The sequence below is a fragment of the Elgaria multicarinata genome, chromosome 18 (genome assembly GCF_023053635.1).
Source record: "Elgaria multicarinata webbii isolate HBS135686 ecotype San Diego chromosome 18, rElgMul1.1.pri, whole genome shotgun sequence".
NCBI lineage: Eukaryota > Metazoa > Chordata > Lepidosauria > Squamata > Anguidae > Elgaria > Elgaria multicarinata.
In genome coordinates, this window is record NC_086188.1 from 1,745,181 (window position 1) to 1,771,820 (window position 26,640).

Below are 26,640 nucleotides of genomic sequence, written 5' to 3' on the forward strand. Positions count from 1 at the left end.
CTGCTGCCGCTGCCGCTGCGGCCCTTCGTCCTCCTCCTCCTCCTCTTCCCTCGCAGCAGGAGGAGAAGAAGAAAACCTTCCCGAGCCCCAATGGCTTCTGCGGGGCGGCGGCGGCGGCGCCTTCTTCACTCACCTGCCTAGATTCTGCCTTCCTCCGCCGCCTCCTGCAGCCGGGATCCCGCTCGGGCCTGGGCCGGGGCCGGGGCCGGGGCCGGGGCCTGGTCCGCCGCTGCTCACACTACCACTACCACCACCACCGGGGGGTTTGCGGCTGCTGCCTGCCGACTGGGCCGCCCCCTGTTGCGGCGGCTGAGGCGGCGGCGGCTGCTGCTGTTGCGGCGGTGGCGGCGGCGGCTGAGGCGACGACGACGACGCTGCTGCTGCGGCTGGCGACGACGACGGCGGCGGCGGCGGCTGAGGCGATTGCTTGAGGGACATGGCCGGCTCTGAGGGAAGCGGGCGGGCGGGCGGGCGGGCGAGCTCGTCGCTGCTGCTGCTGCTGCGGCTGGTTCTTCCTCCAGGCCCCCCTCGCTGCTGCTGCTGCTGCCGCCGCCTCCTCCGCCTCTCAGGAGCGAGGGAAGGCGGGGAAGGAGGAGGAGACAACGCCGGGCCGGCTGCGGGCCGCCACCAGGGAGGGAGAGCGCGAGGCGAGAGGAGCAGCGGCGGCGGCGGCGGAGGGATCAGGGCGGGGCCCGGGCCGGCTCGGTTCAGCCCGGCTGAGGGGGAAGGCGAGCACGGCCGGGCCGAGCGCGAGGTCCGCCCTTCACGGAGGCCGCGAAAGGAGCCGCGGCGGGTTATTTCCCCTCCTCGGCCCGGCGGGCGGGCGGCTTCTTGGCGGGAAGGGAGGCGAGGGGAAAGGAGCCGGCCCCTGAGGTGAAATGCAAAGGAAATAATGGTGGTGGTGGTGGTGGTGGTGGTGCCGCCGCCTCGCTGAAGAGCCCCTTCCTTTCCTGCTCTCTTTTCTCCACACGGCCAAGGACGCGGCTGAAGCCACCGCGCAAGAGTGCCCCTGACCACGTGCAGAGTGGCGCTCGCTCTTCCCCCCCCTCCCCCTCTTGTTGTTCGCATCGGCTTCCAAACACAAAACACAACGCAGGGCGGCCAACTTTCGCCTCCTGCCTCTGCTGCTGTGCATTTTAGACAGCCCTCAGATCTGCAAGTGAGGAAGTGTGCGCGCGCGTGTGTGTGTGTGTGTGTGTGTGTGTGTGTGTGTGTATATATATATATGTGTGTGTGTGTGTATGCACTATGTAACTGAGAAAAATGTGTATGTGAGACAGATGTATGATATATATGTGGGTGTGCATATATACACAAACCTCTTAAGTGCTGTTTGATGCTTTTAAAATTGTGTATGTGTGTTATATTTGTCTATCATATTTCTTCGATTGTAAGACACCATCGATTGTAAGACGCACACTAATTTCAGTACCACCAACAGAAAAAAAAAACCTAAGACGCACCCCATTTTTAGAGATGTTTATATGGGAGAAAAAGTGTGTCTTAGAATTGAAGAAATAGGGTATATATCATACATACATATACAACGTCTGAAATTCTGTTTGATGTCTCTGAAGTGTGTGTGTGTGTGTGTGTATAAAATCATTTATAAAACCATTTTAGAAGAATCAAACAGCACCTTAGACAAGTTAGTTCTTTATGGCAAAGTTGCAGTTAATCACTTAAGGTGCGATCCTATAAGTCCTACAACTCCCAGCAGCTGTAGACATTGTTTTGGCCTAAACATGCATAGGATTGTGCCCTATGCAACAGATCAATTCAGGCTGGTGTAATTTCTAGATGTCCAGACAGTAAGATCCTGGGCACAATGAGAGATGGATTCTAAAGAAGAAATAGAAGGCCTAATTTACAGGAAAATAATATTAAAATGCACTAATGAATTAGAAAACTTTGAAATCCATAATGTTAATATGGTGTAAATGGAGAGCTAAGTGCATGCCAGATCTGTTCTGTCACTTTTTTATTGCACCCCATTTTATAATAGGCACATTTCAAAAGTTTGAATGTTTAAAATCCATACGGATTAACAGATATGTTCAAAGGGATTGCCTCTAAAGTAGGGGTTATAAAGTGTTGAAGTCAGTAGGTTTTAGTTAACCCAGTTACTCATTTTTCCAGTATCCCAAGTTAAGAGCCCAAACCATGCATCCAAAAGCACAATTGAATATCTACTAATAAAAGAAACTTGTAGGAAGAAAAGGACTAATCTCATTATCACATACAGACAATTGGTAGATGTGCAAAGTTAGCAAACTGGGAGGGATTAAATAAATCCAGGAAAAGGATCTAGGCAGGGAAATTGACAGGATGCAGTGGGATAAAATATGCAAGAAGCTCCAGTGAAATCTATTTCTTCAAGAATTGAGGAAGATCCATGAAAGATCATTCATAGATGGTATCTTACACCAGGAAAATTAAGTTACACTTACAAGACAGCTTCAGCATTATTTTGGAGAAACTGTACAGAGGTTTCCATATGTGGTGGCCGTGTGGGAATATTAAAGAATTTTTGGGAGGTGGGCGGATGTGTTTTAAGAAGCTGCAATGATCACAAATCAATAAATATTCTTTTCTCCAGTTCTGGGTTTGCTCTCTCTGTCTCTCTATGATAATGAAAAGAGCAAATCTACAAAGAAAAGATCTACTAACATTCTTCTGGCTGGCAGCCAGATTAGAAATAGCCATGAGTTGAAAAAGCACACAGTGCCCAAACATTTCATAGACTGTCGTTGATAGCCCTTGTGGAAAAGCTATCTAAAATAAGAAAGGCTTCTAGGTATGATTGTTATGTGGATGATTTTTACATTATATGGAAACACTTTATAGATTTTATGATTCATCGTGGAGAAATAAGGCAACCACCTTATTGAAGTACTTATCGAAGTCGTTCACTTTATAAATAACTTCAAATAACGTATGTATAAGCAAACAAAAGCTACTCCACAATGTTATTTTGCATTGTTGTATTTTGAAAAATTAAGAATATATATTTAACAAGAAGAAATTTAGCTCGATCTCTTGTGGCTTGAATAGAGATAAAGGTGTGTTGTTTTTAAATCACACTACCTATGTTAAATCAGTGTTATCACCTAACAGTATTTTGTGAATAACCACCATTAAGGCTGTCTGCACTTTCTGCATTTCAGTTCTCTCGAACAACACAGTTCACATCTGCCCCCTCCCCCAGCATGTGTTTATAATCTGCCAACCTAAAAGTTAACACTTTATACTGTACTTTTATACTGTGTTTTTATACTGACGTTTGTTTTATACTTTGAATTGTCTTCATGATTTTAACTTTTGTGAAGCGTCCAGAGAGCTTCAGCTATTGGGTGGTGCAATAATAAAAATAAATAAATGTGATAAAGTGGACAGCATCCATGAAAGTTTATGCCAAAATAAATTAGGTTTTAAGGTGCCACAACTCTTGATTGTTTTCATCAACAGGGAAAAGGCATCCAAGACAGCCCCTCCATGGGGCACCAGGTGTTTGACAGCACGGGTGGGCACATTTCAGGCTTATGGGGTCTTTTATTTTTAATAGAACCCCGTGATTTTAACTAGAACCCCATAAGCCAGGGGCAAAAAGAATTAAGGAAGAGGATGCTTCTGGTCACAGGCCCAGACCAGGAATTTGTGACCAGTTGTAACACCAAGCTCACACATCTTTTCACACAAAAATCTACCCCACAATTGTTTTTAACAAGCAAAGAAAATAAGCAAGCTGTTGTTTTTAAAGCACCCATCTACATGTGCAGTGCTGTACAAAGAGGAACAGGTCCCTGCCCCAAGGTATTTGCAATCTAAAATTCAACACAGAAAGGGGAGAGAAGTGGAGATAAGGAAAGAAATTTATTCACCTTCTCCCGTGATCTCCTTTGCCTCCTTTATAATGCACTTTTAACTCGGTAGTTGTCTCCTTAGTGAGTTCCCCAGAACTCTTCCATCAGGGTGGATGTTAAAGCAAAGCAGTGGGAGAGGGAGAGAGAGAGAGAGAGAGAGAGCTGTCTTGAGTTGTAGCCACAAAGTCTGTATTTAATCACAATCTTAAATAGGAGTGTAGGTGGAGATCGCAAACTTAATTGGATTAAGCTCAACCAGTTTCAGGTGGGACCTACAAGGCTTGGAACAAAGAAACACACAATAGCAGCACCATCCACACTCAACACACTTTACAGATTTGTATAAGCAAAAAACAAATGGTCCCTGCCTCCAAGGCGCTTACAGTCTTTGACTGCAGGAGGACAAAAGTAGATAAAATATTTTTTTATGTGCCCAAATGCATCATCATCATAATTATCATCATCAAATCTTTTTATAAAGGCCTCTTCCCCCCTCCCCCCTTGGTAGGACAGACACTAAAATACAGGAGGGGTATTTTTAATAAGCAGACATGCAGATCAAGTAACTCTTGACAGTAATTGAGCAGGAGGGGGTGGTTAGCTCTTTCCTACTTCTAAACAGGCTGAACTGGTTTTGCCACCCCACTCCCCAACCATTCTTTAAGGTCAGACTTAAAAGCAAAGGACTCTTTAAGAACAGATACATTATCAATTTGTGTTTAGCCAATGTATGCATATTTAAATTTTAACGAATGGTTTCCTGAGGAAAACTACTTTTCAGGCATTTGGTTTGAATCAGAAAGGCAGAGAAATTGTTTACCCTAAAGACACCATCAGGAAAGAACTTACCTAGGGCAAAGTTAGAATATTGAATGATTAACCACGCATGTGGGTCTGGGCTCTTAGCAAAATAGTTTATACCGACAATGCCCTCAATAGAATATACCTTCATTTTTATTATTATTTACTTGTACGTAGTGTTACTGTGACAAAACAGAAATAACATCATTGTGATTTTATTCTCAAGAGGTTCGTTATATTTATTACATTTATATACTGCCCCATAGCCGAAGCTCTCTGGTTGGTTTACAAAGGTTCAGGTATGGGGCAGTATAGAAATGTAAAAAAAATAAATTGAAAAAATTGAAACATCATTTAAGATAGGAGTGGACAGAAGGTAGATCTATTTAAATATGGGGCTACCACGGATAAGTCTCTCTCTATGGTAGCTGCCAACTTGATATTTCCTAGGGGTGGACCAGAGAGCACTTCCTGATTTTAGTCTTAGCAGCTTTGTATAGGTATAAGGTGGTCCCTCAAATAGTCTGCCCCCGCCCCCCAATTTAAGTCAGACTTTAATGATGAAAACCAGCATTTAAAATTCAGCACAACAACAAATTGGCTAGCCAGTGCAAGTGAGTATTTTGGGCGGTCCATGCAATCCAACTATTTATTAAAACATTTATACCCCTCCCTATATCACTAGGATCTCAGGGTGGCGTACAGATAAAATCATACAAGCACTACTAGGATTGTGTCAGCCACATTCCATAGCAAGCAAAGTGGCTTTCCCCAACTTGATGCCTTCCAAATGTGTTGGTCTACAACTCCCATAGTCCCCAGCAACGAGGATAATGGGACTTGTAGTTCAACAACACATCTGCAGGCCATCAGGTTGGGGAAAGCAGAAGTGAAGCTTCCGGACTTTCCTAAAGAGCAGCCCCATGTAGAAAGCATTGCAGTAGTCTAGCCTGGATGGAAAGGTCTCCAGGAGCAAACTGGATTCTTCAGTGGGAGAGGGTGCACCATCACCTCTGGAACCTTCCCACTGTCTCTTCTGTCCATCCATCACTTATTCTGGTGTGTAGTTAGGCCAAAGGGAAGACATTGTGCAGAGACTCAGCGTTGCGTTGCTGAGCATATTCTCCCCTGCTCCAGCACCTTTTTCGTCCCACCCAATGGCTGTTGTACAAAGCAGCACAGCCACTTGCTGCTGATGACAAAGGGCTGCACAATGGTTCCACCGGCCTGTGCCATTTCAATGTGTTCTTTGTATTGCTCTCCCTTTGGCTTTCATTGTGTGTGTGTGTGTGAGCACTCCCCTGCCCCCTTTCTCGCCTCACACACAGCAGGGGTCAGAATAAGGTAGATCTGGACCTACTGTTAGGTCTCTGGGTGATCTGCAGCCTATTAGCAAGGATTTCTGACTCCCGTTGCTCCCAACTCAAATTATATTGCGGAAACAAGAAAACTTGTGCTAACCAGGAGCAGATTTTTGTGCAGAAGAACAATTTCCATCAGACCAATAAAAAGCATATTCAGTGGAAAAGGTCTTTAAAGTTCTTTTAAAATCGGAGGCAAAGGTACTAGTCAGGAGAGAGTTCCATAGATGGAGCCTTTTTAGTGGTGGTCCCACTTCTCTTGTGCCCACTAACCTAACTGATCTTTATGGGGTGTGTGTGTTTGCTATGAGCAGGGCCTCTGTGGCCAATGTTAAGGCCCACAAATTCATCAGAGCCCCTTCACCTGCCCTCTCTAAGCAAACAAGCCATGGTTAGAGAGAGGAGATAAAGGAGCCTGGCGAAACAACCCACGGTTCTGCATTCACAAATAATAACCCATGGTTTAAACAACTCAAGAGTTCACAAACGGTAGATTCTCGTTCTGGATTGTTCATGATTTTAAAAACCATGGTTTGTTAGCATAGCTGCGTTTGCATAACAACCACCCAGAACAACCCATGCCGTGGGTTAGTGTTCCACGTGAACCCAGGCTCTGTTTCCCTCCAACCACAAGCTTGCTACTTCACTGCATTATTTTAGACGAGCAATCCTGCTACCCAGAGGAAACACACATTACACACACAAAGGCCATGGCACATGTTTTTATCCAGTTTAATATATTCTTGTTGCAAATGTTACAATAGTTTTGTCTTTTTAAGAACTATACATCTATGAACGTTGCTGATGTCAGCCAAATTCCAGCTTAGCCTTTGAATAAATAACAGGCTCCTCCGAGCTAAGCAAGTGCTTGGCGGGTTTATCCATGTTCATACTCAGCGCACACAAGTGGCATCTTTCAGTTACAACCAAAAGCAACTCTCCTGAATTTAAAAAAAGAAAAAGAATGACATAGCCATATTCCAAAAGAAACAATGACTAGAAATGATCCAGATCTTGACAGAAGTGTAAGGTGAGACCAAGCCCCTAAATGACACTGAGAAGAGCCTTCTGCCCATGCATGGATCTCACCATAGTAGCAGCTCGCTAACAGATGCCCTGGTAAAAAACCATACCTTTGAAGACAAGTTTGGTGCTCCCAATTTCAGTGGTGTAACATGGATTAAGTGGCTTGTGAACGGTAGGCTTTTTTGCACCTGAATCACCTTCTCCCTGGGTGGTTTTTCCCCCCTATCGCAAACACACCAATATTGCATTCGCTTCATTCTTACTTCAAGGGAAGTGGGGTGGTGGGGAAAAGAGGGGGGCCCTTAAGAGGAAACGCAGAGCAAGACTAACCAGTGAAAAAATAGGATTGTATTAAAAATAACTTCTATAGGAGACAGATGCACTGGCCGTTTTGCTTTATCAAAGCCTCTCTGTGCAATGCAGGTGCACAAGATGTGTTTCCTTTTTTTAAAGATCCATTTGTGCTACAAAGTTTGACCAAGTAGTGAGGAGTTCCGAAAACACGTTTCCTCAGAATGGTAAGCCGGGACTCTGGCAAATGGTTTGCTGAGTGTCCTCTGAACTCAGTATTCTGGCTTGTTGCTTCCAATCAAGCCAGAATGTATAAGCCCAAGACAAACCCTGGCTTGTGATCCTGGCTTATAAAAGGAGCAACATGACAGGATCCTGGGGTTCAGACACACCCTAAGCAAGCCATTTCTGACTCGTTTAGACAGAGCAGGAGGAATCAAGAGGGAAGGGCTGAATGTGACAGCGTGCAGTTTGCTCATGGTAAGCCAAGCTTCTAGTCCATTTGGTCTACTAAGATGCATCTGTGGGATTCAGAGGACACAGGCCTCACAAAGCCACCTTGATAAAATCCTGGAATTGAAGGCCCATATTAGGAAACTGTGAAGTTTAAAAACAAGAATGAGCCCACCGATGACAGCTAGTGGAAACTGTGGGACTCCAAACTAGTTCTTTTACCACGGTTCTCACATGCACCCCTCCACTTCTCCAAGTCATGAGGGCTACAGGTAGCTCTACACATTTGCAAGAGGGCAACGCCTGCTGCTACTGACCTGGCATCGCAAGGGCCTTCGCATAAGGAAACTTGTCCTTTGCCAAAGCGTCCACAGCCGTGTTCACGCTGCAGGCAGGAACAAGCTGAAATGGGCATCTCAGGAGCCAGCCCACTCACGGCAGCCTGGACTAGGAGGAGGTGTCAGCGCATCACGTTCAAGAGGCAGGGCGCAGGTTTAAAATACAGGCACTGGAAGGGGGTAGGGCATGTCTGCTGGGCATCTCCCACCAGAAGCCTTTCGAGCCAGTTCTAGCTTTCAGATCTCTTCCATCTCAATTAAGAGCCTCATTTTTCAGAGCCCACCGGAATGCCACCACCTCTCCTAATGGCTAAACCAAACAGCCATCTCCCACAGGCCCTTTTCACACTAATTTCCACAAAGTGTTCCTTTTGAGAAAGGGCGATTTGGAGCAGAGAAGCGGTTAAAGGCCTGCTCCCCACCCCCACCCCAGACCCTGACTTCCACACGCACTGTGGGGAATCCCACAACGGAAACACGGGCTTAGGATAAGGCAAGGGCTGCGAAGTGGGCAAGTGGCAGCAGGAGGATGGGGCGAAGGCGCTCACGGGCCCCTTCCTAGAAGTGGGGGTGGGGGGAAGAGAAGAGGGCATCAGGGCTCGGCTGCATGCGCCCCCATGTCATGCACAGTCACAGATCAAGGCGGGAGAAGCGGCTGGCTGTGGCGAGGCAGCAGAAGAAGCTTTTGGAAGCAGGGTGAGAGCATCACTCACTAGGCACTGCTTTGGCTCTACCTTCAGCACAGCACGGGCGGGCTCCAGACGCAGCCTTCGCAAAGGAGGGCTGGGGGAGCTCTCGAACCGGCAGGCAGCCATGGAACGGGTCGTGCGGCAATGCCCCTGGGGCACAAAGCCTCTCGGCCGCACCTCCCCTTTGCGCCCCAGCTGGCACTCCAGCTACCCTCTGGAACGCACCTCCCACGAGGAGGGAGCCCGCCTTCCCTGAGAACCAGGCGTCCCGAGATGAGGAGGAATGCCGGGCCCTGGGTCTCACGCCTGACGTACGGAAGCAGGTGCGCAGCTCCAGCCCCCCCCCACACCCGCCCCGAAACAAACCTAAGGCTCCGTCGTTGTTTTGGTTTTTGCACTTTTTAAAATAAGATTGCAAGCTAGCATCTAGAACCGAACGCGGCGTTCTCAGGTACACAGCAGAGGAGAGGTTAAATAAGATCAGACAGCCAAAGAAGTCACTACATACTTCCTACGAGCAGCTGGCTAGCTAGCTAGCACAGGGTGTGTGTGTGGGTGGGGGGGGGGAAGAATCTTAAGGACTGCCGATCGCTGTGGGCTAGCGCGCCGCGGGAAGAGAGGATCCGGAAACGGGTGACTGATCCCTTGCTAGACTCTTGTGCCTACTTTTGCCTGGCAGGCGACTCTCGTTCCGCCCTCGGCCATGCCCCTGCGGCCCGTTTCGGTTAAGGTCAATCGCCGCCTCCGCTGTCTCCCTCACTTGCCCCTCTTGGCTCGGCCCTTCCGGGAGGAGGGCTTCCCGGGACCCCCTGCCGAAGAGCTGGCCGCCGCCATGGCGATGTTAATCTGTCCGTCTTGGATTTCCTGCCGAGCCTCGGCAGGGAGGTGGTTGATTTTCTGCTGGGCCTCCAGGTAGAACATGACGTCCCGGAGCTGCTCCTGGATCTCTGCGATCTGCAGGTCTTTCTGCTCGCACGTCTCCTTCAGCACCTTCTCCTCATCCTTCAGCTTGTTCTGGAGCAAGATCTGGTTGGCTCGCAAACACTTGTTCATTTCCTGCTCCTCCTTCAGTTCGTTAGTGAGCTTGGACACCTTGGTGCTCAGCTGGGTGCACCTGAAAGGCAGCGGAGAAGAGGAACGAGGAAGAAGAAAAACAAACAGATTTAGAGCCCTTCCCAACAGCTCCAGGTACGCAACGGAAGCAGTAGGGCAAGAGGCCCGGCGGAGGTCAAGGAACGGAGGGGAGAGCTACTTAAATGCCGTGCAAAATCGCAAGTCTTGCAAGAAACTACTGGGGCATTTAAGGGGTTGCAGCCTATTGAGAAGGGGTGCAGAAGCCTTTCTGGTCTGAAGGCGTTGGGGGGCGCATTCCTGCGGTGAGCAAGGACTGAAGGCAAAAGTGGGCGGGGCCAAAATTCCCCAAACACCAGCCTAGTCTAGCTTAAGCCTCTTGCTGCCAGTAACTAAAGCCTTAGGGGAGGCATTTCAAACTTTAAAGACGGGCAGTTAAATTCCTCAAACTTTCATACGACACTTTCCTTGGCTTTGGTGAGTTCTGCAAGCTGGCTGCTTGGCAGCTCCAGCCCACAACTAGCAAGATTATTATTAATTTATTTATATAGCACCATCAGTGTACAAGGTGCTGTACAGAGTAAAAGAATAAAACAGCAACACCCTGCCACATAGGCTTACATCACGACGGATGTTGCCAAGCTAGATTTATTTCCGTAGAAGAATTTTGCAATCCTGCTTATTATTCAGTAATGCTGGTTGTGCTTTTTATACTGTATTTTGTATTTATTGTATTTGTGTTTTCAACCTGTTGGTTGTTTTATTATGGTTTTAATTTTTGTGAACCGCCCAGAGAGCTTCGGCTATTGGGCGGTATAAAAATGCAGTAAATAAATAAAATTTAGTACATTTATATTCCAAACATGTGGACTAGGTCCAGGGTTGCGTGAACGATGCCGCTGAATGGGACCCCAGGAAAAGCACAGGCCCATATTTCTGGGTGCAGAGCCCACCTTGTTAAGCATCGTACCACAGGAGAGAGAAGGCGAGTACACGTCTCCAGCCCACAAGAGTAAGGACTGAAAAGGCACGGACGATGCCTGCCGCAGTCTCAGAAGCTTGAGGAATAACTGAGTAAAAGGATCATGGCTAAGAGCAAACAAATAACAGAAGGGGACGGACACTTGCAAAATTTATGCAGGTTCCGGAATTCAGTTTCTCTTGGTGCGGAATTCCAACCCTGCCTATGCAGACAAAAGCAGAGAAACAGAAAATCTTGTTCTACATTAGGGCTGCTTGTGTGTTTGGGAGGGATTTTTCTTTTCCATCCAGGGGTTTAACCTCACACAAGAACCAAGGTTGCAGAGGCAAGGGCTGGGCGGATGGGGCGAGAGCGCTTGCATCAATCCTCGCAAGCGCGATACTTCTTCAGAAGCATCCATTTCTTCGCGTGTGTGTGAACGGAACCCGGAGCACGTACTTCCTTTCGACGGACTGCTTCTCCTTGACTAAGTCGTTCAGTCTGTGCTCGAGGGCGTCACATTTCTCAATGGTCTCTTTAAATTTAGTCTTCATGTTGTTAACCTGTTTTTTTAAAAAAACAAAACAAAACACAAAGATAGACGTTTCAAGCAGGCCAGAGTCCAAACGGGCATTCTCCTAAGGAGAGCGGAGTGTTATGGAACAATTTCTAGACTTTAGCCACATCCTGAGGAGCTAGAAATGAGTTTAAAGAGACAGAGAAGAGACGGGAAAAGAATAACAGGAGAAAGTTGTCTAGAGACGCTCCCCCCTCCCCCAACTGTCCTCGTGTGTCGTCTCTTTTTCGATTGTAAGCCTGCCGGCTGCAGACTGTTCTGTTTTACTGATTATATGTAAGCTGCTCCGCTGGGAGCCTTCTCAGTGGAATAAAAAAATCTGCCTTGTACATCTGGGCTCAGCCCCAGAGTCTGGAGGAAGAGTGTGCCTCTGGGGACGCACAGAGTGCCTGTCCTTCACCTGAGGAAGGAAAGAATCAATCCCTGTTCAGCCAGGGTTAAAGAGCCAAGGCATCATACCTAACCATTGATCATGCTGTCTGGGGATTATGGGAGATGTAGTACGAGAGAGAAGACTGAGTTAGGGTTTCCGCTCCAGAAACATTACTTCCAGTCTGTCTGAAGTCCCAGGTCTCCTTTCTTAGCATTTATAAACTTTATTGCATATGCCAAACGCCTTTATCCACTCATATCTATCCCTTTATGGCAGCGTACGTAAAAGCCTCCCATAACTGAAATCCATCTCCATGTAAAGCTTTAATTCAGTTAAGATCATTAGCAACATTCATTAAGGCACACGCCTGCAAATTCCTTGCTGCTGTGTCATAGAACGGCATCGCATATCAGCAACAGAAGAGCAATAGCTGTCACAATGTTGTGAGGTGTTTTACCCAGCTACTGTAAAAGAATATTTACATAAAAGAAAATTCTCTGGGCTCAGCACACAGTGGGCAGGATAATAAGTAGCGGATTGTACCTCCAATGTAACTGCATCCAGAGGTATTTTTGTTTACGCTGCAGAAAACCTATTCCACTCCCCTCAAGATATGGAAACAAAGCTTGGTAAAGAGTCCACCTATCTTTTGTTGCTCTGTGTGTGTGTGTGTGTGTGTGTGTGTGTGTGTGTGTGTGTGTGTGTGTGTGTGTGTGCATGCATAGGGGTTGGGGTGTGTGGAACCAGTATTCCTTCCTTGATTTTAGCATACCACCAGGGAAAGTGAAGTCATTAACGCACAATAAACCAGAGCCGGAAAACCAGAGCATGTCAACGGTCTGAGGACAAGAATCCTTCAGTGGTTAAATTATAACGTGCTGATTTGTTTTGACATCTGCGCCCAACCACTGACTCTTAAATGTTCCAGCCGACAGACTTTGGTAACCCGAGTGTCTTCCGTTTCATTTCATCGGAACCAGTACCGCCAATCTTGCAGGTCAACTCTAGTGACAACCCAAGAGCAGCGGTTAACGTCCCTAAAGGAAGCCTTTCAGCCACCTTTAAGACGTTTCTTCCACAGGGTTTCCTGTTCTGCTTTTATGAGTTTGGACCCATATAAAAATTGAGCCAATACCTTTACGGGGGGGGGGGGGGACCCACAAGATAGTGTTCATTAGTTGTAATTTGCTACTACTCTATTTTATTTACGGCACATAGTCCCAGAAGCTGATACGTTCATAGCGTCAGGCAGGTTAAGTTTCCGGGACAATCTCCCATCAAAAATGAGTCCCTAAGATTATCTAGGAGTTAATCCAGCACTTGTTCCAGCGTCTGGCCATCACGTTGCCATTTATATTTCTGGGATCTTTTACCAAAGACCACGGCTTCTGATTCAGCGTGACCAATTGCTCCTCCTTAGAAAGGGAACCCAACTTAAGCAACATTCCTTAAAAGCTAGCTCATTTAAAGATATGGGCTCAAGGTCATCCGTCTAAAGAAGCAACCATGGTGCTTTGCAGAATGAAAAAAGGACGGACACGACATTCGGCTACTTTTATACAAATTAAAAAGTGCTCAAAATCCAACCTTGCTCTAGCAGCCTCTTAATAGCTGAATTGTGTTAAAACACCATTAGGACGGGTTCTTACTTGCACAGCATTATTATAATGTAACATCTGTATAACGCAGAGTAATCTTTTATCAATTTTGGCTGCAGACCACTTGTGCCAAGACCGGTCGCTGTTTACTAGATCAAAGGCCAATGGAAAATCAATGAGGGCTTTTATCTGGGTCACTGATTATTCAGAAATTAAATGGTGTAATACATAGGAGGGGTCTATTGTACTCTGACCCTTTCTCAAGCCAGCTTGCGGTTCGTTGACGATAAAATTTGCATTGTCCCCAAAAGCTACAACTTTTGAAGGGAAAAAAAGCACATATCGTTTGGAAGCTGCAGTCAAAAGACTCTATTAGATGACCCTCCGAAAGGAAAATGTATCAGTTGAACTTATGTACGTGAGTAGTTTTGCTTTGCCTCCCAGTCTGCATCTAACTTAGAGGCCCATTGCTGCTTGCCCAGCAGCGACACAGGGCAAGTTGTGTGCAAGAATCTGCATTTGGCACGTAAAATCGGAGCAAGGAAGCCTCCCCCACAAAAAGTTGCCAAATCTTACAGAATTTGCTGCCTTCAGTAGAAATCCAGTAATAATCCCTTAGACTGTAATGATATTGACAATTTTGTTTGAAAATGTGTATGTCTACACACACAAACCAGGGTCCTGAGGCTTGCCACAAAAAGCAAAAAGCAGTTAACCTAGACAGAACTTGCTGGCATGCAGGAAGTTTTCCTCCTCTTGGAATTCCTGCCCCGTCATCCCCAAAAAAGTGTGCGCTGGCTTTTTCTTTTCTTTTTTTGCACTACAGTAAGCAACAGGATCACATGACTCCTTTTCTGTTGACATGAAGTTCTGAGCCACAGACAAAGCAAACAAGGAAAGGAACCCGGCTCCAAGGGCCGTGCCTTCCTGCTCCCTGAAGGGGGTGGTGCAAGCAAGCAAGCAAGCAAGCGAGCGAGCAACGTGGCTCACGTGCCAACAGGGTGACTCCACACAGCAGGCAGGAGGCAGAAGCACCTCCTGGCTATTTTCGTGACTGCCACGGGCTTCCCTTCTGAGAGTAGAAATCTTTCACCTTCAACTTAGGACAGGCACAGGTTAAAACAGGGGGAGTCAAACGCGGGCGGGCAGAGTGAAAGGTGGAGAAGGACAACTGAAGTGGAAAGACACTTAACCGTGGGCCGCTTGAGGTTCAGCGAGACTTAATTCTGGCATAAGATTGTCTTGTTAGGGCCAGACTTACTCAACGTGGTGCATGCAAGCCAGCTGTTTGGGACTACAACTCCCATCAGACCCCTCAACTGGGAGTTACTCACTCTGCCTTAGGAACACGGACCCAGAAAAGGAAGGAGAAATGAGCGGTCTTGCCCAAGCCACACGGAGCGAGTGCCCGCTGCCCTTTGAGCGGTGCCTCTGCTAAACCTGTTCCTCACCTCTTCGGCTGTATCCTTTTCTATCCGAACGATCTTGTTCTCCCAATAGATGCGCTGGGACTCCAGTTGACTCGTGAGCAAGTACGAGTACTGCATTTGGGGGAGCGGGGGTGGAGAGAGAACGGAGCGGTCACACGGTGCACACAGCCAAGGGGAGCATTTCCAGGGAGAGCCCACCCTTCCTGTGGGAAGGGACCAAAACCAAAAACGCCCTAGAAACCCCAGAACTCAAACTGCTGCCATGGAGAAGGACGTCCCCCCCGTTCAACCGCCAGAGGCGCTTTCAACCGTGCGGCGTTTCCACCAGGGCACATGTCTTTAGGACGCTGCGCCAGCAGGCAAACGCACATCTGCCATGCCGGAACGCGGCCTGGTCCCAAGCTGTATAGGGCGTTATAGGCCAGAAGTAGGGATGCCGCAGAAATCCGCAAATGAGTTTGCATTTCTATGAATCTCACACACGGATTCCACAGCAGACCAGCTTTTCCAGAGTCACGTGGATTCTGTGGCCTGGCGGGCCCTTTTTTTTTTTTTTTTTTACTTCCCAGAACGTTATGCAAATTTACTCGTAGAAAAATATGTCATAAAATAAAGTCGTGCTGAAAATGAGCATTTCCCTCAAGAGTGAAAATGCGAATTTGGTGGTGGTGGGGATTTGCACATTTTCACGAGTGTGAATTTGCGCAAATTTGAGGACAGGGAAACAATCTGATTCCATCAACGAACAGATGATGGAACGAAAAGCACCTGATAATCTGCGAAATTGCAGATGGGATGGATTTTGCAAAACCCAGACATCCTTAGACTGTGCCAAGAAACAGGCCAGTGGCCAGTGGAACTCTTGCCACAAGGGGCTCGCATGCTCCCCCGTCACCGGCCGCAGCGTTCAGGGTCAGCTAAGTCAGCCTTCTCCAACACGGCATCCTCCAGGTGTGATGGGAGTTGCAGCCCAACACATCCAGACCACGTTGCAGGGAGGCTGCCCTAGGGGGTGCTAAACTCTCGACGGGGTCCCCGTGAAGTTAGCCAGAGAAAGGGACCCCAAAATGAGAGGCCAGGAAAGTCACAGCAGACGTACCTCGAGTTGCAAGGCATCAATCTTCTCCTCTTGACACATGTCCCCCTCGCACTCGTACTGAACCAGCTTCCCATCGGTTTTGCTGGCCACCAGCCGGTGAACATAATTGTCTAGAGAGGGAAAAGCAACAACCTACTGGCCGTCTGGAAGAAATTCCCCTTGAGTTTAGAGTTACGGTCGATGCAGAACATTATAAAGCAAGTCGGTGCATAAGCAGGTCAGCTGCCAACTCCACCCCAGAAGGTTTATGATGGGAGAAAAAAGCCCCGAGGCCAGCGCTCCGCTGCTTCCAAACTTGCCCTACGGAAGCACGCAGACCTGGAGAACGAAGAAGCCAGACTGCCAGGCCTCGAGCGGGCGCTAGTTCAACTGGCCCCCTCCTCCATCTCCCCACAGAAGGGCTGCAAGGCCTGGGACTCTGGTTCTTGTGCTCCCATGGACTTGAGATGTCACCAGCGTGGGGCGGGCACGGTGAACAAACGCAAGCCGCTTCTGGCACATGACAGAGGCTCAGCCTTCCTATCTGGAACTGCCCATCCAGTTTGCACCATGCACAAAGCGACCAAATGCTTGACATGCAAGCGGCCCTCAGCATCTCCAGTTCAGGCCGAAAAAGGGCCCTGTCTCAACTCCGGGGAGCCCTTGCCAATCAGTGGAAAAAACGCCGAGCCTGACGGACCATGTGCGGCTCCCCAGATTCCTAAGGAAATGGCTCTGCAACTAAGTCCTTCTACGGGGCTGGGGCTGGGGCTGGGGGTACGGGACTTTGCAGCCCAAGACTGAACTCCGTCTTGGGGAAACTCTTGGGGACCACATCCCAACGGTGGAGGGTGGGGCAGAAGCAGCAGGACCAAAAATACAAAAAGAAAAACTCCAGCATGTTACAGCTTAAAGCTCTTAAGGCCAAGATCAGAGCTTTAGGAGAGGCGTTTAAACCTTTTAGAATGGGGGAAAATATATGCAAAAGCCAAGTTACCACCAGCCGGGGGAAAGGGGTGTGACAATGGAACCCATGACCCCGGGAGGTGGTGGGCTCTCCCACCCTAGGGGCCGTCAAGAGGCAGCTGGACAGCCATTGGGCAGGGATGCTTGAAGGGGGATTCCTGCATTGAGCAGGGGGTTGGACTCGATGGTCTTCCAATTCTACGATTCTATGACATCTGAGGAACCCCGGAGGACCAGAACAGGTCTCCGGGATGGCCAGAGGTTCTCCACCCCTGGCTAAAGGACATGCTCCAAGGCTCAAGCCCTGGCTGCCCCCCAAGCAGCCCAAGGAAGAGGGAGATACCTCCGGCGTAGTCCCAGACTCTGTGATTTGTCAGCTGCATGGCGTAGGTGTGCTGCGTCTCCTCAAAGTGCTTGTACGCGTGCCGGCTCACGTAGCGCCCGCATCCGATGTGGCCACATATTAGACATATCCAAAGGTTCTGCGGGAACAGAAGGATTGGCAGATCAGAAGAGACCCTCAGACCGCGATCCTCAGCACGCTTACTAGGAAGTCAGCCCCCACTAAACAGTGGGGCTTATGGCTGAGTAAACGTGCTCAGGACGGCACTGTCAGGCAACGAGAGTAATATTGAGGCTCACAAGAGGAACACGGGCACTTGGCGTTGGCCAGGGGCATTCTGGGAGAAGGGGCGGGGAGCAGCCTTGACCTGGCTATTGCATGCATCAGCCATTGCTGCCCGTCAGGTTCAACAATACTGGGCTAGGTGGACTGAGGGTCTGACTCGGTATATGGCAGCCTCCTGTGTAATAATACTATTTATTACTCTTAATAAGAATACTTATTTTTATTATGAAGAGTAATAATACTTATTATTACTCTTTAATAAGAGTAATAACACTCTTATTAAAGAAAAAGGGAAGAATGAATACGGTAATCCCGCCTTACTTCAAATCCTCTCCCAGCAAGATTGCAAAGCGCATTAGCGGTTGCTTAGACCAAAGTGAAGGGTTTGATCGGTGAGGTTTAGTCTCTCCCAGTGGAGAAATAATGCAGATTCCACCACCACCACCACCTGCTCACTCACTTCTTGGACTCCGCACTCAAAGCACTTGTTCTCCTCCACTGGTTCTGGCGTCTGACAGTACCTGCACACGGGGCACCTGGGAGAGTCAGAAGAGAGGAGACGTAGTTACGGTCCAGGCCACAAAGCCTGTAAGCAAAGCTAGCTTTGCTTTTTTAAAATGTGTGTCTAGTGATTTCAGGCACTTTGCTGATAACACAATCAAGATCAAACCCAGGACTAGGAATATACGGTTGCTAAAAACGTTAGACCAGGTCCAGCAGGTGCGCTCATGCCCACTCCCAGTACCCCGTTCATTCAGCCTGTAGGCTTCTTTTGTCAACTTTGCTGCCGCTTCTAAAAGCTTCCAGATCTCAGGCAGCCAGGGCTGAAGTGGCGCTTGCACGGAGCAAACTGCCCAAGGTGTTAAATCCCCCAGCATGAGCGTACGCAACAGCTCCAGCTCTCCCTCTCCCAGACACACCACGTGAGCATCTTACGTGGTGTCCTCCCACCGCTGCAGACACTGGCTGTGGAAGCTGTGATTGCACAGGGTGGTGAGAATCCCATTGACAGACTCATCCATTCGCTCCAGGCAGACGGTGCACTTCGGAAGCTCGGTCAGGTCCATGACAGGAAGGCTGGCCCCCTTCGGAAGAACAATGCCCGATTAGCAAAGGTCCCGTTCAATGACAGGTGCTGCAGACTTGCATTTAGACTTGCAAGGTGCTTCCCTGCCTTTTCCACTGTCCTCTGAACAGCCAGGACAAAGAAGAAACCCCTGACCCCCAACTCCCTCTTTGCAGAGGCCAGAAGAACGTGAGAGCAAACGGAGCCCAGGGTTCAAACCAAGGCCATCAAATACATGAAGCAGGCATCAGGGCGGGATTCCCTGTAGTGATGGAAGCACGACGGAGGAAGACGGAAGGCAGAACCTAACACGTATGGAAGGATGACACCTTGAGACACCAGGACTAGGAGCAACACACACTCTGCATTTCTGGAGCTCTGCTTTTTAAGACTCCCGACCCTCCGAGAGCCCTTTGCACATTGATCTGCTAGGGAGTCTCACTTGCAGTGAGCGAGCGCCAGAGGTCCACTGAGCCTCAGCGTTACCCTGGCCCAGGGGTGGCCCAGCAGATGTTTTGGCCTACAATTCCCATGATCCCTCTCCGTCGGCTATGCTGGCTAGGGCTGATGGGAGTTGTAGGCCAAAGCATCTGGAGGGTCTCACATGTTGCCCAGCCCTGCCAAACAGTCTAGCAAAGGCTTAATGCTTTCCTCCGGCTGCGTAATGCAAAGGAAGATCACGAACGGTATAGGACATTGTGGCTCAAAGGTTCTCCAGAAGATCTCTCAAAAGCCACTGCGCTAAAGCATCAAAAGGCAGGTAATAAATTGTGTTATTGTTGTTTTAAAAAAACCACTCAAATAGAGACAAGTTCTTTTGTAGCAAGGGCCATCCAAAATCCCTGTTTAAAAATCATGAGATTCAGCGTCCATCTAACGAACAACTCTCCTGAAACCCCTTCCATGTCTTCAGGACAGGGGAAAGAAATTGTACCAAGGTGATGAGCTTGAAGGATTGGGCCCTCTTGGTCAGGCGCTATAGATACTTGAATACACGGTTATAACCCAAAAGGTTGTGTGTGCTAGAAGGCAGAGGGAAGGATGCTGAACTCCTCACAAAAGCGTCTGAAAAGCGAGAAGAAACTTACGTCCTCAGACTTGAAGACCTCGGCTCTCTCCACGTAGACCAGCTGGCAGACGTCCTCTTCTATGGAGTTGAACTGCCGGCCGTTGCAAGCCATGTAGAAGCTATCCGCGTCTGCCTACAGTTAAGTCAGAAGAAATGGGCTGGACTGTGTCGATGGATAGTCAACAGGTCAAAGAAGGGAAGACACAGCCAATTCCCCTTCAACGTACCGGGACTAATTAGGAGGCAAATGGACAAAGCATTTCCCGGGCCAGTGGCATTTAACCTTTGCAAACCATCCAGAGAGCTTTGGCTATGGGGTGGTATATAAATGTAATAAATATAATAAATATAAATAGATTTGTACAGCCCCCCCCCCAAGGAGAAAAAAAGCTCTGTGTATAGGAGGCAAGTTCCTAATCTGTACAGTTTGCACATCTTGCCTTACACAGAAGGTTCAGGACAGTTCTGTAAACATTATCTGTACAGCAACTAGATTAAACCAGAGCTGGATGAGGTGCTAGATTTCTAGGTGCCAGAATCGAGCAAAGAACAGGCTTCAGGCGTTGAAAGGCCCCTGGGATTTCCCAAACAGGAATGCCACCACACCGAGATAGGTTAAATGCCTCTGTGGGTTCCCTGGTCAGATAATCGGTGTTCCTCTTTGAGAACTGATCTCTAGGTCCCTGGCTTCTGACCACTTCAACGCTCAGTAAGATTCTTCACCTGCTTCAAGTCAAACGTCTGCATGATTTAGTTTGTACAACTGGAAACGGTTTCTGCTACAACCGTTAATTGCAATTCAGGGCCACGTGGAGAAGGAAGCCTGGTGGTTTCAATCAGCAATCGGATACGAGGCCAGACAAGGAAAAGCTGGCCAAAAAAAGGAGTTGTCCTTTCCCTTACGGGCCAAGCTCTCCCTTCCCCACAGAGTGCAGGGAAGCATGAATTTCTTCCTGCACCTCAGTTTATCTGCTCAGCAACCCTCTTACGTAGGTTCAGCCATGAGAGAGACCAGCCCAGGGTCATCCAGCAGGCTTCATACCTAGCCGAGACCTTAACGTAAGCCTCCCTGGTGCAAGTTGGACACTTTGGCTGCTCCAGACCTTAAAACACCCCCACACAAGGAAGCCACGGACGGCTCAGTTTCACAAACCACTCAGGCCAACACTGTGGCACAAAAGCTAATGTGGTCACACAGGGCCTATGGTAGCCCCCATGGGCCTGCACGGCGTTCAAATGCTCCATACAGGCAGTTTTACTACTGGATATGCCTCCATCACTGAGCAGCGGCCACGGTGTCCAAGTTCCTATTGCGGTCCCTGGGGTATAAGCGTAGACACACCCAGTCTGCAGAATTCCAGAACCACGTCACTCCTGCCGCCCTCCCGGGCAGAGCACGCTTTTCAGAGGCCTAAGGAGCAAGTCTCCCTGGAGAGAAAACCCTGTTTTCCCCTCAGCCAAAGCAGCCTTCGTTTTTACCTGTGTACTGAATTTGATTAAGGCCATGTACTGATTCGGGGTGGAGTCTCGGATGATCTTCATGTGTTCGATGACCTCATAAAAGGAAGCCACAAACTTCATGAGGTCGTGGCTGGTCATCGTGGCCGGGACAGTGAGAATGCACAGCATGGCGCTGCGCCGTACACCTTCTTTTAAGGAGGTCATCTTGCTGCAGGAGACAAGAGTTACACCGGTCAGTAAGTTCACCAACATGTTGAAAGCCTCAAACCAGCAGCGTCAGCCAGGATGTAGAAGCAGAAGCGTATTTCACAGTTCCTTTGCAGACTCCCACAGCACAGTTTTATGCAGAGGGATCTTCTGTAAAGGAAAGGTACTACTGAAATTGCTGACGGTTGCTTTCCTGGGGAACTGAATGCCTGAACAGTATCCGTCAACAAACCATACTAGGCCTGAATAACTGCAGTTGTTCACATAGCAGTGGTTTTCAAACTGTGTTCTAGGAAAGCTCATCTCAAGGAGATCAGGAAGAGCAGACAAGCTTCCCTGGAAGAGAGTCCTGAGCTGATCTTCCTCTACAACATTCAACAGCCGTGTGGACCAGCTGGAGCACACTCGATTCATGCAGGCCAACAGAGAGGCCCCACAAATCTGGCCAAGGTCCTTCATGAACCTGTGGGCACCATAGAATGTCCCAGAATCCTCTTCAACACAGAGGGGCTCTTAAGCAGGTACATTGATGGGGAAAGGACATTTCCTGAATGCACTTGCAGAAAACCACTACAGTAAAGTCTATGCTACCGAACATCACAGATGCTGAATCAAGTCATAAGTAAAGATTTAGAGCTACAGTCAGGGAGGGCGATATGGTACCCAGCTTCTTGTCTTTCCAGCTGCAGGCCAAGTTATTTATATTTTCCCAGGACTTTTTAAGCATTAGAGTAATACATTTTAATCTTGCTTTGCCGGGTTTTATCCTGCTAATCTGCCATTTTATCTGTTCTGCTGCAACATCCTATTTATTCTATATTTTAATTGTTTTACTGTGTTTCCAACTGACAGCATTGCTTAATGGTTAACTAAGGGCGCAATCCCATGTATGTTTAGACAGAAAAGAGTCCTACAACTCCCAGCATTTCCTAGCCAGCTATGCTTTCCTATCTAAATACGTACAGGGCTGCACTCTAAGTCAAACAGTTGCATCTTGTTCCTAAGAAATCCTATGAGATTCACATCCCAGAATATATAGGTAGTTGCCTTGTACCTCCTCAGACTATTTATCCATCGAGCTCAGTATTGTGTACTCTTGACTGGCAATGGTGGGTCTCTCTCGTCACCTACTATCTGATTCAACCCTTTAACTGGAAAACCTGGGGACTGAATGTTGGACATTGAACCTGGGACCTTGTGTAAGCCACCCTACTACCCCTACTAACCCTTTCCCCTAAGAGAGCAGAGATTTCACAATAACTGTTCATATCCAGTTCCCTCAAGACATGTGAGAAGAGATGCATTTTCTTACTTGGTCTTGTAGAGGTGCATGATGCCGTGAACTATTTCAACAGACGGATTTCCACTGAAAAAGGAAATTTGGTCTGGAAGCTGCTTCGAAGGAGAATCCGGGGCTGTCCCAACAACCCCGCCACTTTGGCTGTCATGTTTACTCCGGTCCTCAGAGGAGGAAGCCTCAGAAGCTTTGCCTTCTTCCATCGCTGCTGCCAGTTCAGCTTTTCGACGAATCGAGAAACACGCAGATTAGAAACTGCCTGCCTGAAGAATTCAACTGCCATCTCCAAAGAAAATTCATAAGCAATCGAAGGAATCTAGTCACAATGTGGCCATCAGAAACTGAGCAAACTGATACTTCCAAACTACACGTCACAATTTATTTACTCAGAGGCATTTCCCATAAAAGTTGGTAGAATTGTTTTTATTATAAGTATTGTTACAAGGTAGCTTCTGTGAGCAGTACTGACTCCATTTTGAAGCGACCCAAAACCCCACCTACAGACTGAGAGCATTCACAGAAGGCCTAGGTCAAGTTACCATTTCCTGATAGACTTCTTTAAATGCATTCCCCAGAGACAAAGGTAGGGGTAAAACTAAGCAGAATATGAATGCTGGATGGCAAGAGTTTTACCTGGTCATACACATGCTAATGCAGCCCTGTTGCTGAACTCCAGGCTGCATCAAGTACAGCCATCATCCCAAATCACCCTCTTTTGTTCCCATAGCAAGTAGATCTTTAGATAAGATCACACACAAAAAACCCTCAAGTTAGGGGGAAGAAAAAGGCTAGCTCTCTCTCTCAAAACTACTACACATTCCAGCTTGCGAATAAGTGCTTTGCCTGGCTGTATTCTTTTCCTCTTCTCCCCAGTTCTGGTCTATAGGAAAGGGCTGCAGCCCAAGGAAAGGTATACTGCCTTTAAAGATTCCCTCTACTCTTTCCCCTGCTGTCTGTGTGTGTATGTTCTTAAGTCTCAAAAAGTCTATTTTTCAGTCTTGAAACTGCTTCTAAGCTTCTACTTGCTCAGCTAATTTCCCCAAAACTAGCTTGTGCCTTTGTATTTTGTTTCAACCTCAATAAATGTACCATTGTGGCGTTATCCCCTTCAGTGCTGCAAGTTTCTTGAGTAAGAATCGCCTTACTTAGCCACAGCCGCTCTATTGCCAATGTCAAAAGATTCCTTATAAGCGGGTGTAAGTCTTATTAGAACGTGTGCAAGTTTGTACACGGGTCTAATGAGAGCACATCACGTAACAGTATCACGAGGCCATCAACAGCACATTCCCATGCACGGTTACTCAAAATGAATCCCATATTCAATGGAGTTTACGTTTAGGATTGTAACCCTAATGATGATTGCAACCTTAATCTTGGATCAGAACAGTGGAGAAGGCCAAATAGACCCTAGCGATAAGAAACATTTCTGTCAGCTCTGACCACTATATCTCGAAATGTGCCATTAAAGTTTTGGAAAAAGCTGAAAAGGCAAAGTTCTGGGGCTGTGTTTTGGTCTCTCTCACTACTTACTACCCGATTCAACCCTTTAACTGAGAAAGTTGGGGACTGAAGCTGGGACCTGTTAATTCCTTTATTCCTCCTTTCTCCTTCTTCTTTCATAAAATCAACATTCAGTCATCAGTCCCAAGAATTCCTTGAAACTCTGCCTTTAACAGGCATTGCAAACCAGTTTACAAAAGTTACAAGCTCACAAGACATTTTACCAGCCTGTTTGCCCACAGGTAACTATGTATTGGGGGCGGGCACATCCATGACTTTGGCGAAAAAAGGAGAACCAACTCTGTACCAGTTTCTCCAAAACATTTCACTGTCCGGTCACCTAGATGCCATTCTGACTTGAGACAGGGAACCAAGGAAGGAGCTGTTGACACGCCTGGGGCCCAACTGATGTTTGTTAAGTATTAAGGCGGCCACTTACTCCATCAAGTGCACAAAGATGCCTTTACCCACAAGTCCTCTTCCCACCCACCCGATAGCAACTTTTGTAAGCTTTCTAAAACAGTATTCCTTGTATTTGTTCTCTATGTAGGAGCACAGAGTGGAATTTCAGAAATACCTGCAGCAGGCTTTATAGTCTCAATAATCATATCTGTCATCTCCCTGTGGCCAAGGTGCTGGTGAATGATGGCTGCTCTCTCCACAGGCGCCTTTCCTTCCAAGGACGCTGTAGCAGCAGCTAGCGATTTCTTCTGGATTTCCTCATCAGACATGTCAGTGGCTAAGCAGAAACAACAATTCATATCATTATAGCAGCTACCGACAAGCCAGAGCTAAACAAATGAAGCTAGACAAGACCTGCAAAACCTGAACAATTAACATTGATTAAAGTGGCACCAGGTCATTAATTCATGGAGCTTCTTAATGTTTTCCTTCCTCTCCGTCACTCCACATGTTCAGCTGTTCACCACAAAGGCAATTAAAAAAAAATCACACAGCAAATCAGGACAGGAAGCATCGCATTACAAGCACATACACACACCACAGCCGGCATAACACAAGCATCTCGTTTTTCCTGTTAGAACAGTTCAAAGGGCTTAAATCTAATTAAAGGCACAACCTTATCCATGTTTTGACAGAAAAAAAGTCCTACAACACCCAGCGTTTCCCAGCCAACATGGCTGGTTGAGGAAAGCTGGAGGTTGAAGGTCTTCCCCCCCCCCATATCCAATATGTGTAGGATTGCACTCTAAGCTGCCTATTATGGAAGAGCGTTGTTTGACAGGGCCTCTCCATGACAGGGCCCCCTCCTTCATTGTTTCTCATGTTCCCCCCACCCCTATTTGTCTTATGAAGTTATTAATGCTGGTCACACACACTGGTGCACACACAGTACGTGGGAGTCAGGAGTCAGATTTCTGTCCCTCTGTTCCTCATGTCCCCCCACATGCCATAGATGAAAATAGCAACCCGCTTCTGCATTTCTCAGCATCTGTCATAGAGAGAATTACTGCCCTGAGCGCAACTCTACACCTTCAAAATACGATGACGCATTCTGGAAGGGTTCCGTGTCCCATTCACTTGCTATACAACAGCCTCTTCCTTACACCACCGTCTTCTGAAGGAAAGACTTGTTAGTAAACCAATCAAAACACTTTTAAAGAGGGCCTGAGAACATCTGCCGGGCTGGCTGGGGGCCGATGGGAGTTGAAGTTCGAAACAGCAGGAGGGCACCAGGTTGGGGGAAGGCTGCAAGGCAGCTTAAAAGCCCTCACGACCTCTGGCCCGCAGCCCCTGGGGAAGGGCTTAGATCCGCTTCTCCCCAGCCAGGCGCCCTCCAGGTGCGTTAGAAGGCAGCTCCTATCATCCACAGCCAGCACCGGCCACTGGCGCTACTGACTGGGGATAATGGGAGCTGCAGTCACGAATATTGCCAACAGTTAATGAAATGAGCCGTGAGCGAGAGGCGGGGAGCAGAAGACAGGAGCAGGGGGTGGCTGGGTGGGCGCAGACCCCTTCCTCTGCTCTTCGCCCCCAACCCCGCCGCCGCCGCCCCCTCCCCAATTCCCAGCCTGCCCTCGCTCCTCTCTCACCGGCCGCGCTGTAAGGGAAGCCGCCCGGCACGGGCGAAGTCTCGGCCAGCTCCAAGCGAAGGACCACCAGCGACACACTCATAGGGCCCGCCCTGAGGGGGCTCCCGGGCCTGCGGGGCCCTTAGCTGGGGCGGGGAAAGGGGGGAAAGCAACGAAGAAAGACGCCGTGGGGGGGAAAACACCCAGCCCGGCGCCGCGGCTCTGCCTGCCCCGGTGACCAACGCGGTTGCCTCAGTATTATGAGCCACTTCCGCCTCCGCGCCCTCTGACCCTTGACCTCCTATGACGCGAGAGAGGAGGGCGGAGGCGCGAGGGTCACGCGCACGCGCTGTGAAGGCGGCGAGAAAGGGGGCGTGTGTGTGTCTGTGTGGAATTGCCAGGTCACGTGGGAAAAGGGGGCGGGCGCTCCGCTCCAGTTTCTCTCGGCGCTGTGTTCTCGCGAGAGTTGGAGAAAGCGAGAGAGAGAGAAACTGTCCGAGGAGAAG

General features: G+C 48.3%; 2 protein-coding genes across 2 annotated transcripts in view; both read right to left on the reverse strand.

Annotated features, from left to right (window-relative positions):
* The window catches only part of ATXN2 (ataxin 2), a 54,425-nt gene extending 54,270 nt beyond the window's left edge, over nt 1-155 (reverse strand). Inside the window, exon 1 of the mRNA XM_063144107.1 lies at nt 134-155. The gene's annotated coding sequence lies outside the window, so the exon portion shown is untranslated. The remainder of the gene's footprint in view (nt 1-133) is intronic.
* A 9,044-nt stretch (nt 156-9,199) lies between these two features.
* Nucleotides 9,200-26,363, reverse strand: BRAP (BRCA1 associated protein). The gene is made up of 12 exons (XM_063144397.1): nt 26,156-26,363; nt 24,682-24,843; nt 22,620-22,824; nt 21,119-21,308; nt 19,659-19,772; nt 18,441-18,589; nt 17,965-18,040; nt 17,220-17,358; nt 15,932-16,041; nt 14,854-14,943; nt 11,314-11,417; nt 9,200-9,936 (listed from the first exon to the last, which is right to left on the reverse strand). The coding sequence occupies exons 1-12, from the start codon at nt 26,235-26,237 to the stop codon at nt 9,579-9,581; spliced, it is 1,779 nt and encodes a 592-aa protein (XP_063000467.1). The 5' UTR covers nt 26,238-26,363; the 3' UTR covers nt 9,200-9,578.
* Between the last annotated feature and the right edge of the window lie 277 nt (nt 26,364-26,640).

Excerpts from the sequence above, each read along its gene's own strand:
- BRAP (XM_063144397.1), bottom strand. The coding sequence starts at position 26,237 with ATGAGTGTGTCGCTGGTGGTCCTTCGCTTGGAGCTGGCCGAGACTTCG. Across the intron at positions 24,844-26,155 it reads CTTCCCTTACAGCGCGGCCG|CCACTGACATGTCTGATGAG; the intron begins GTGAGAGAGGAG and ends GTTTCTGCTTAG. Across the intron at positions 19,773-21,118 it reads TAATCAAATTCAGTACACAG|GCAGACGCGGATAGCTTCTA; the intron begins GTAAAAACGAAG and ends ACTTAACTGTAG.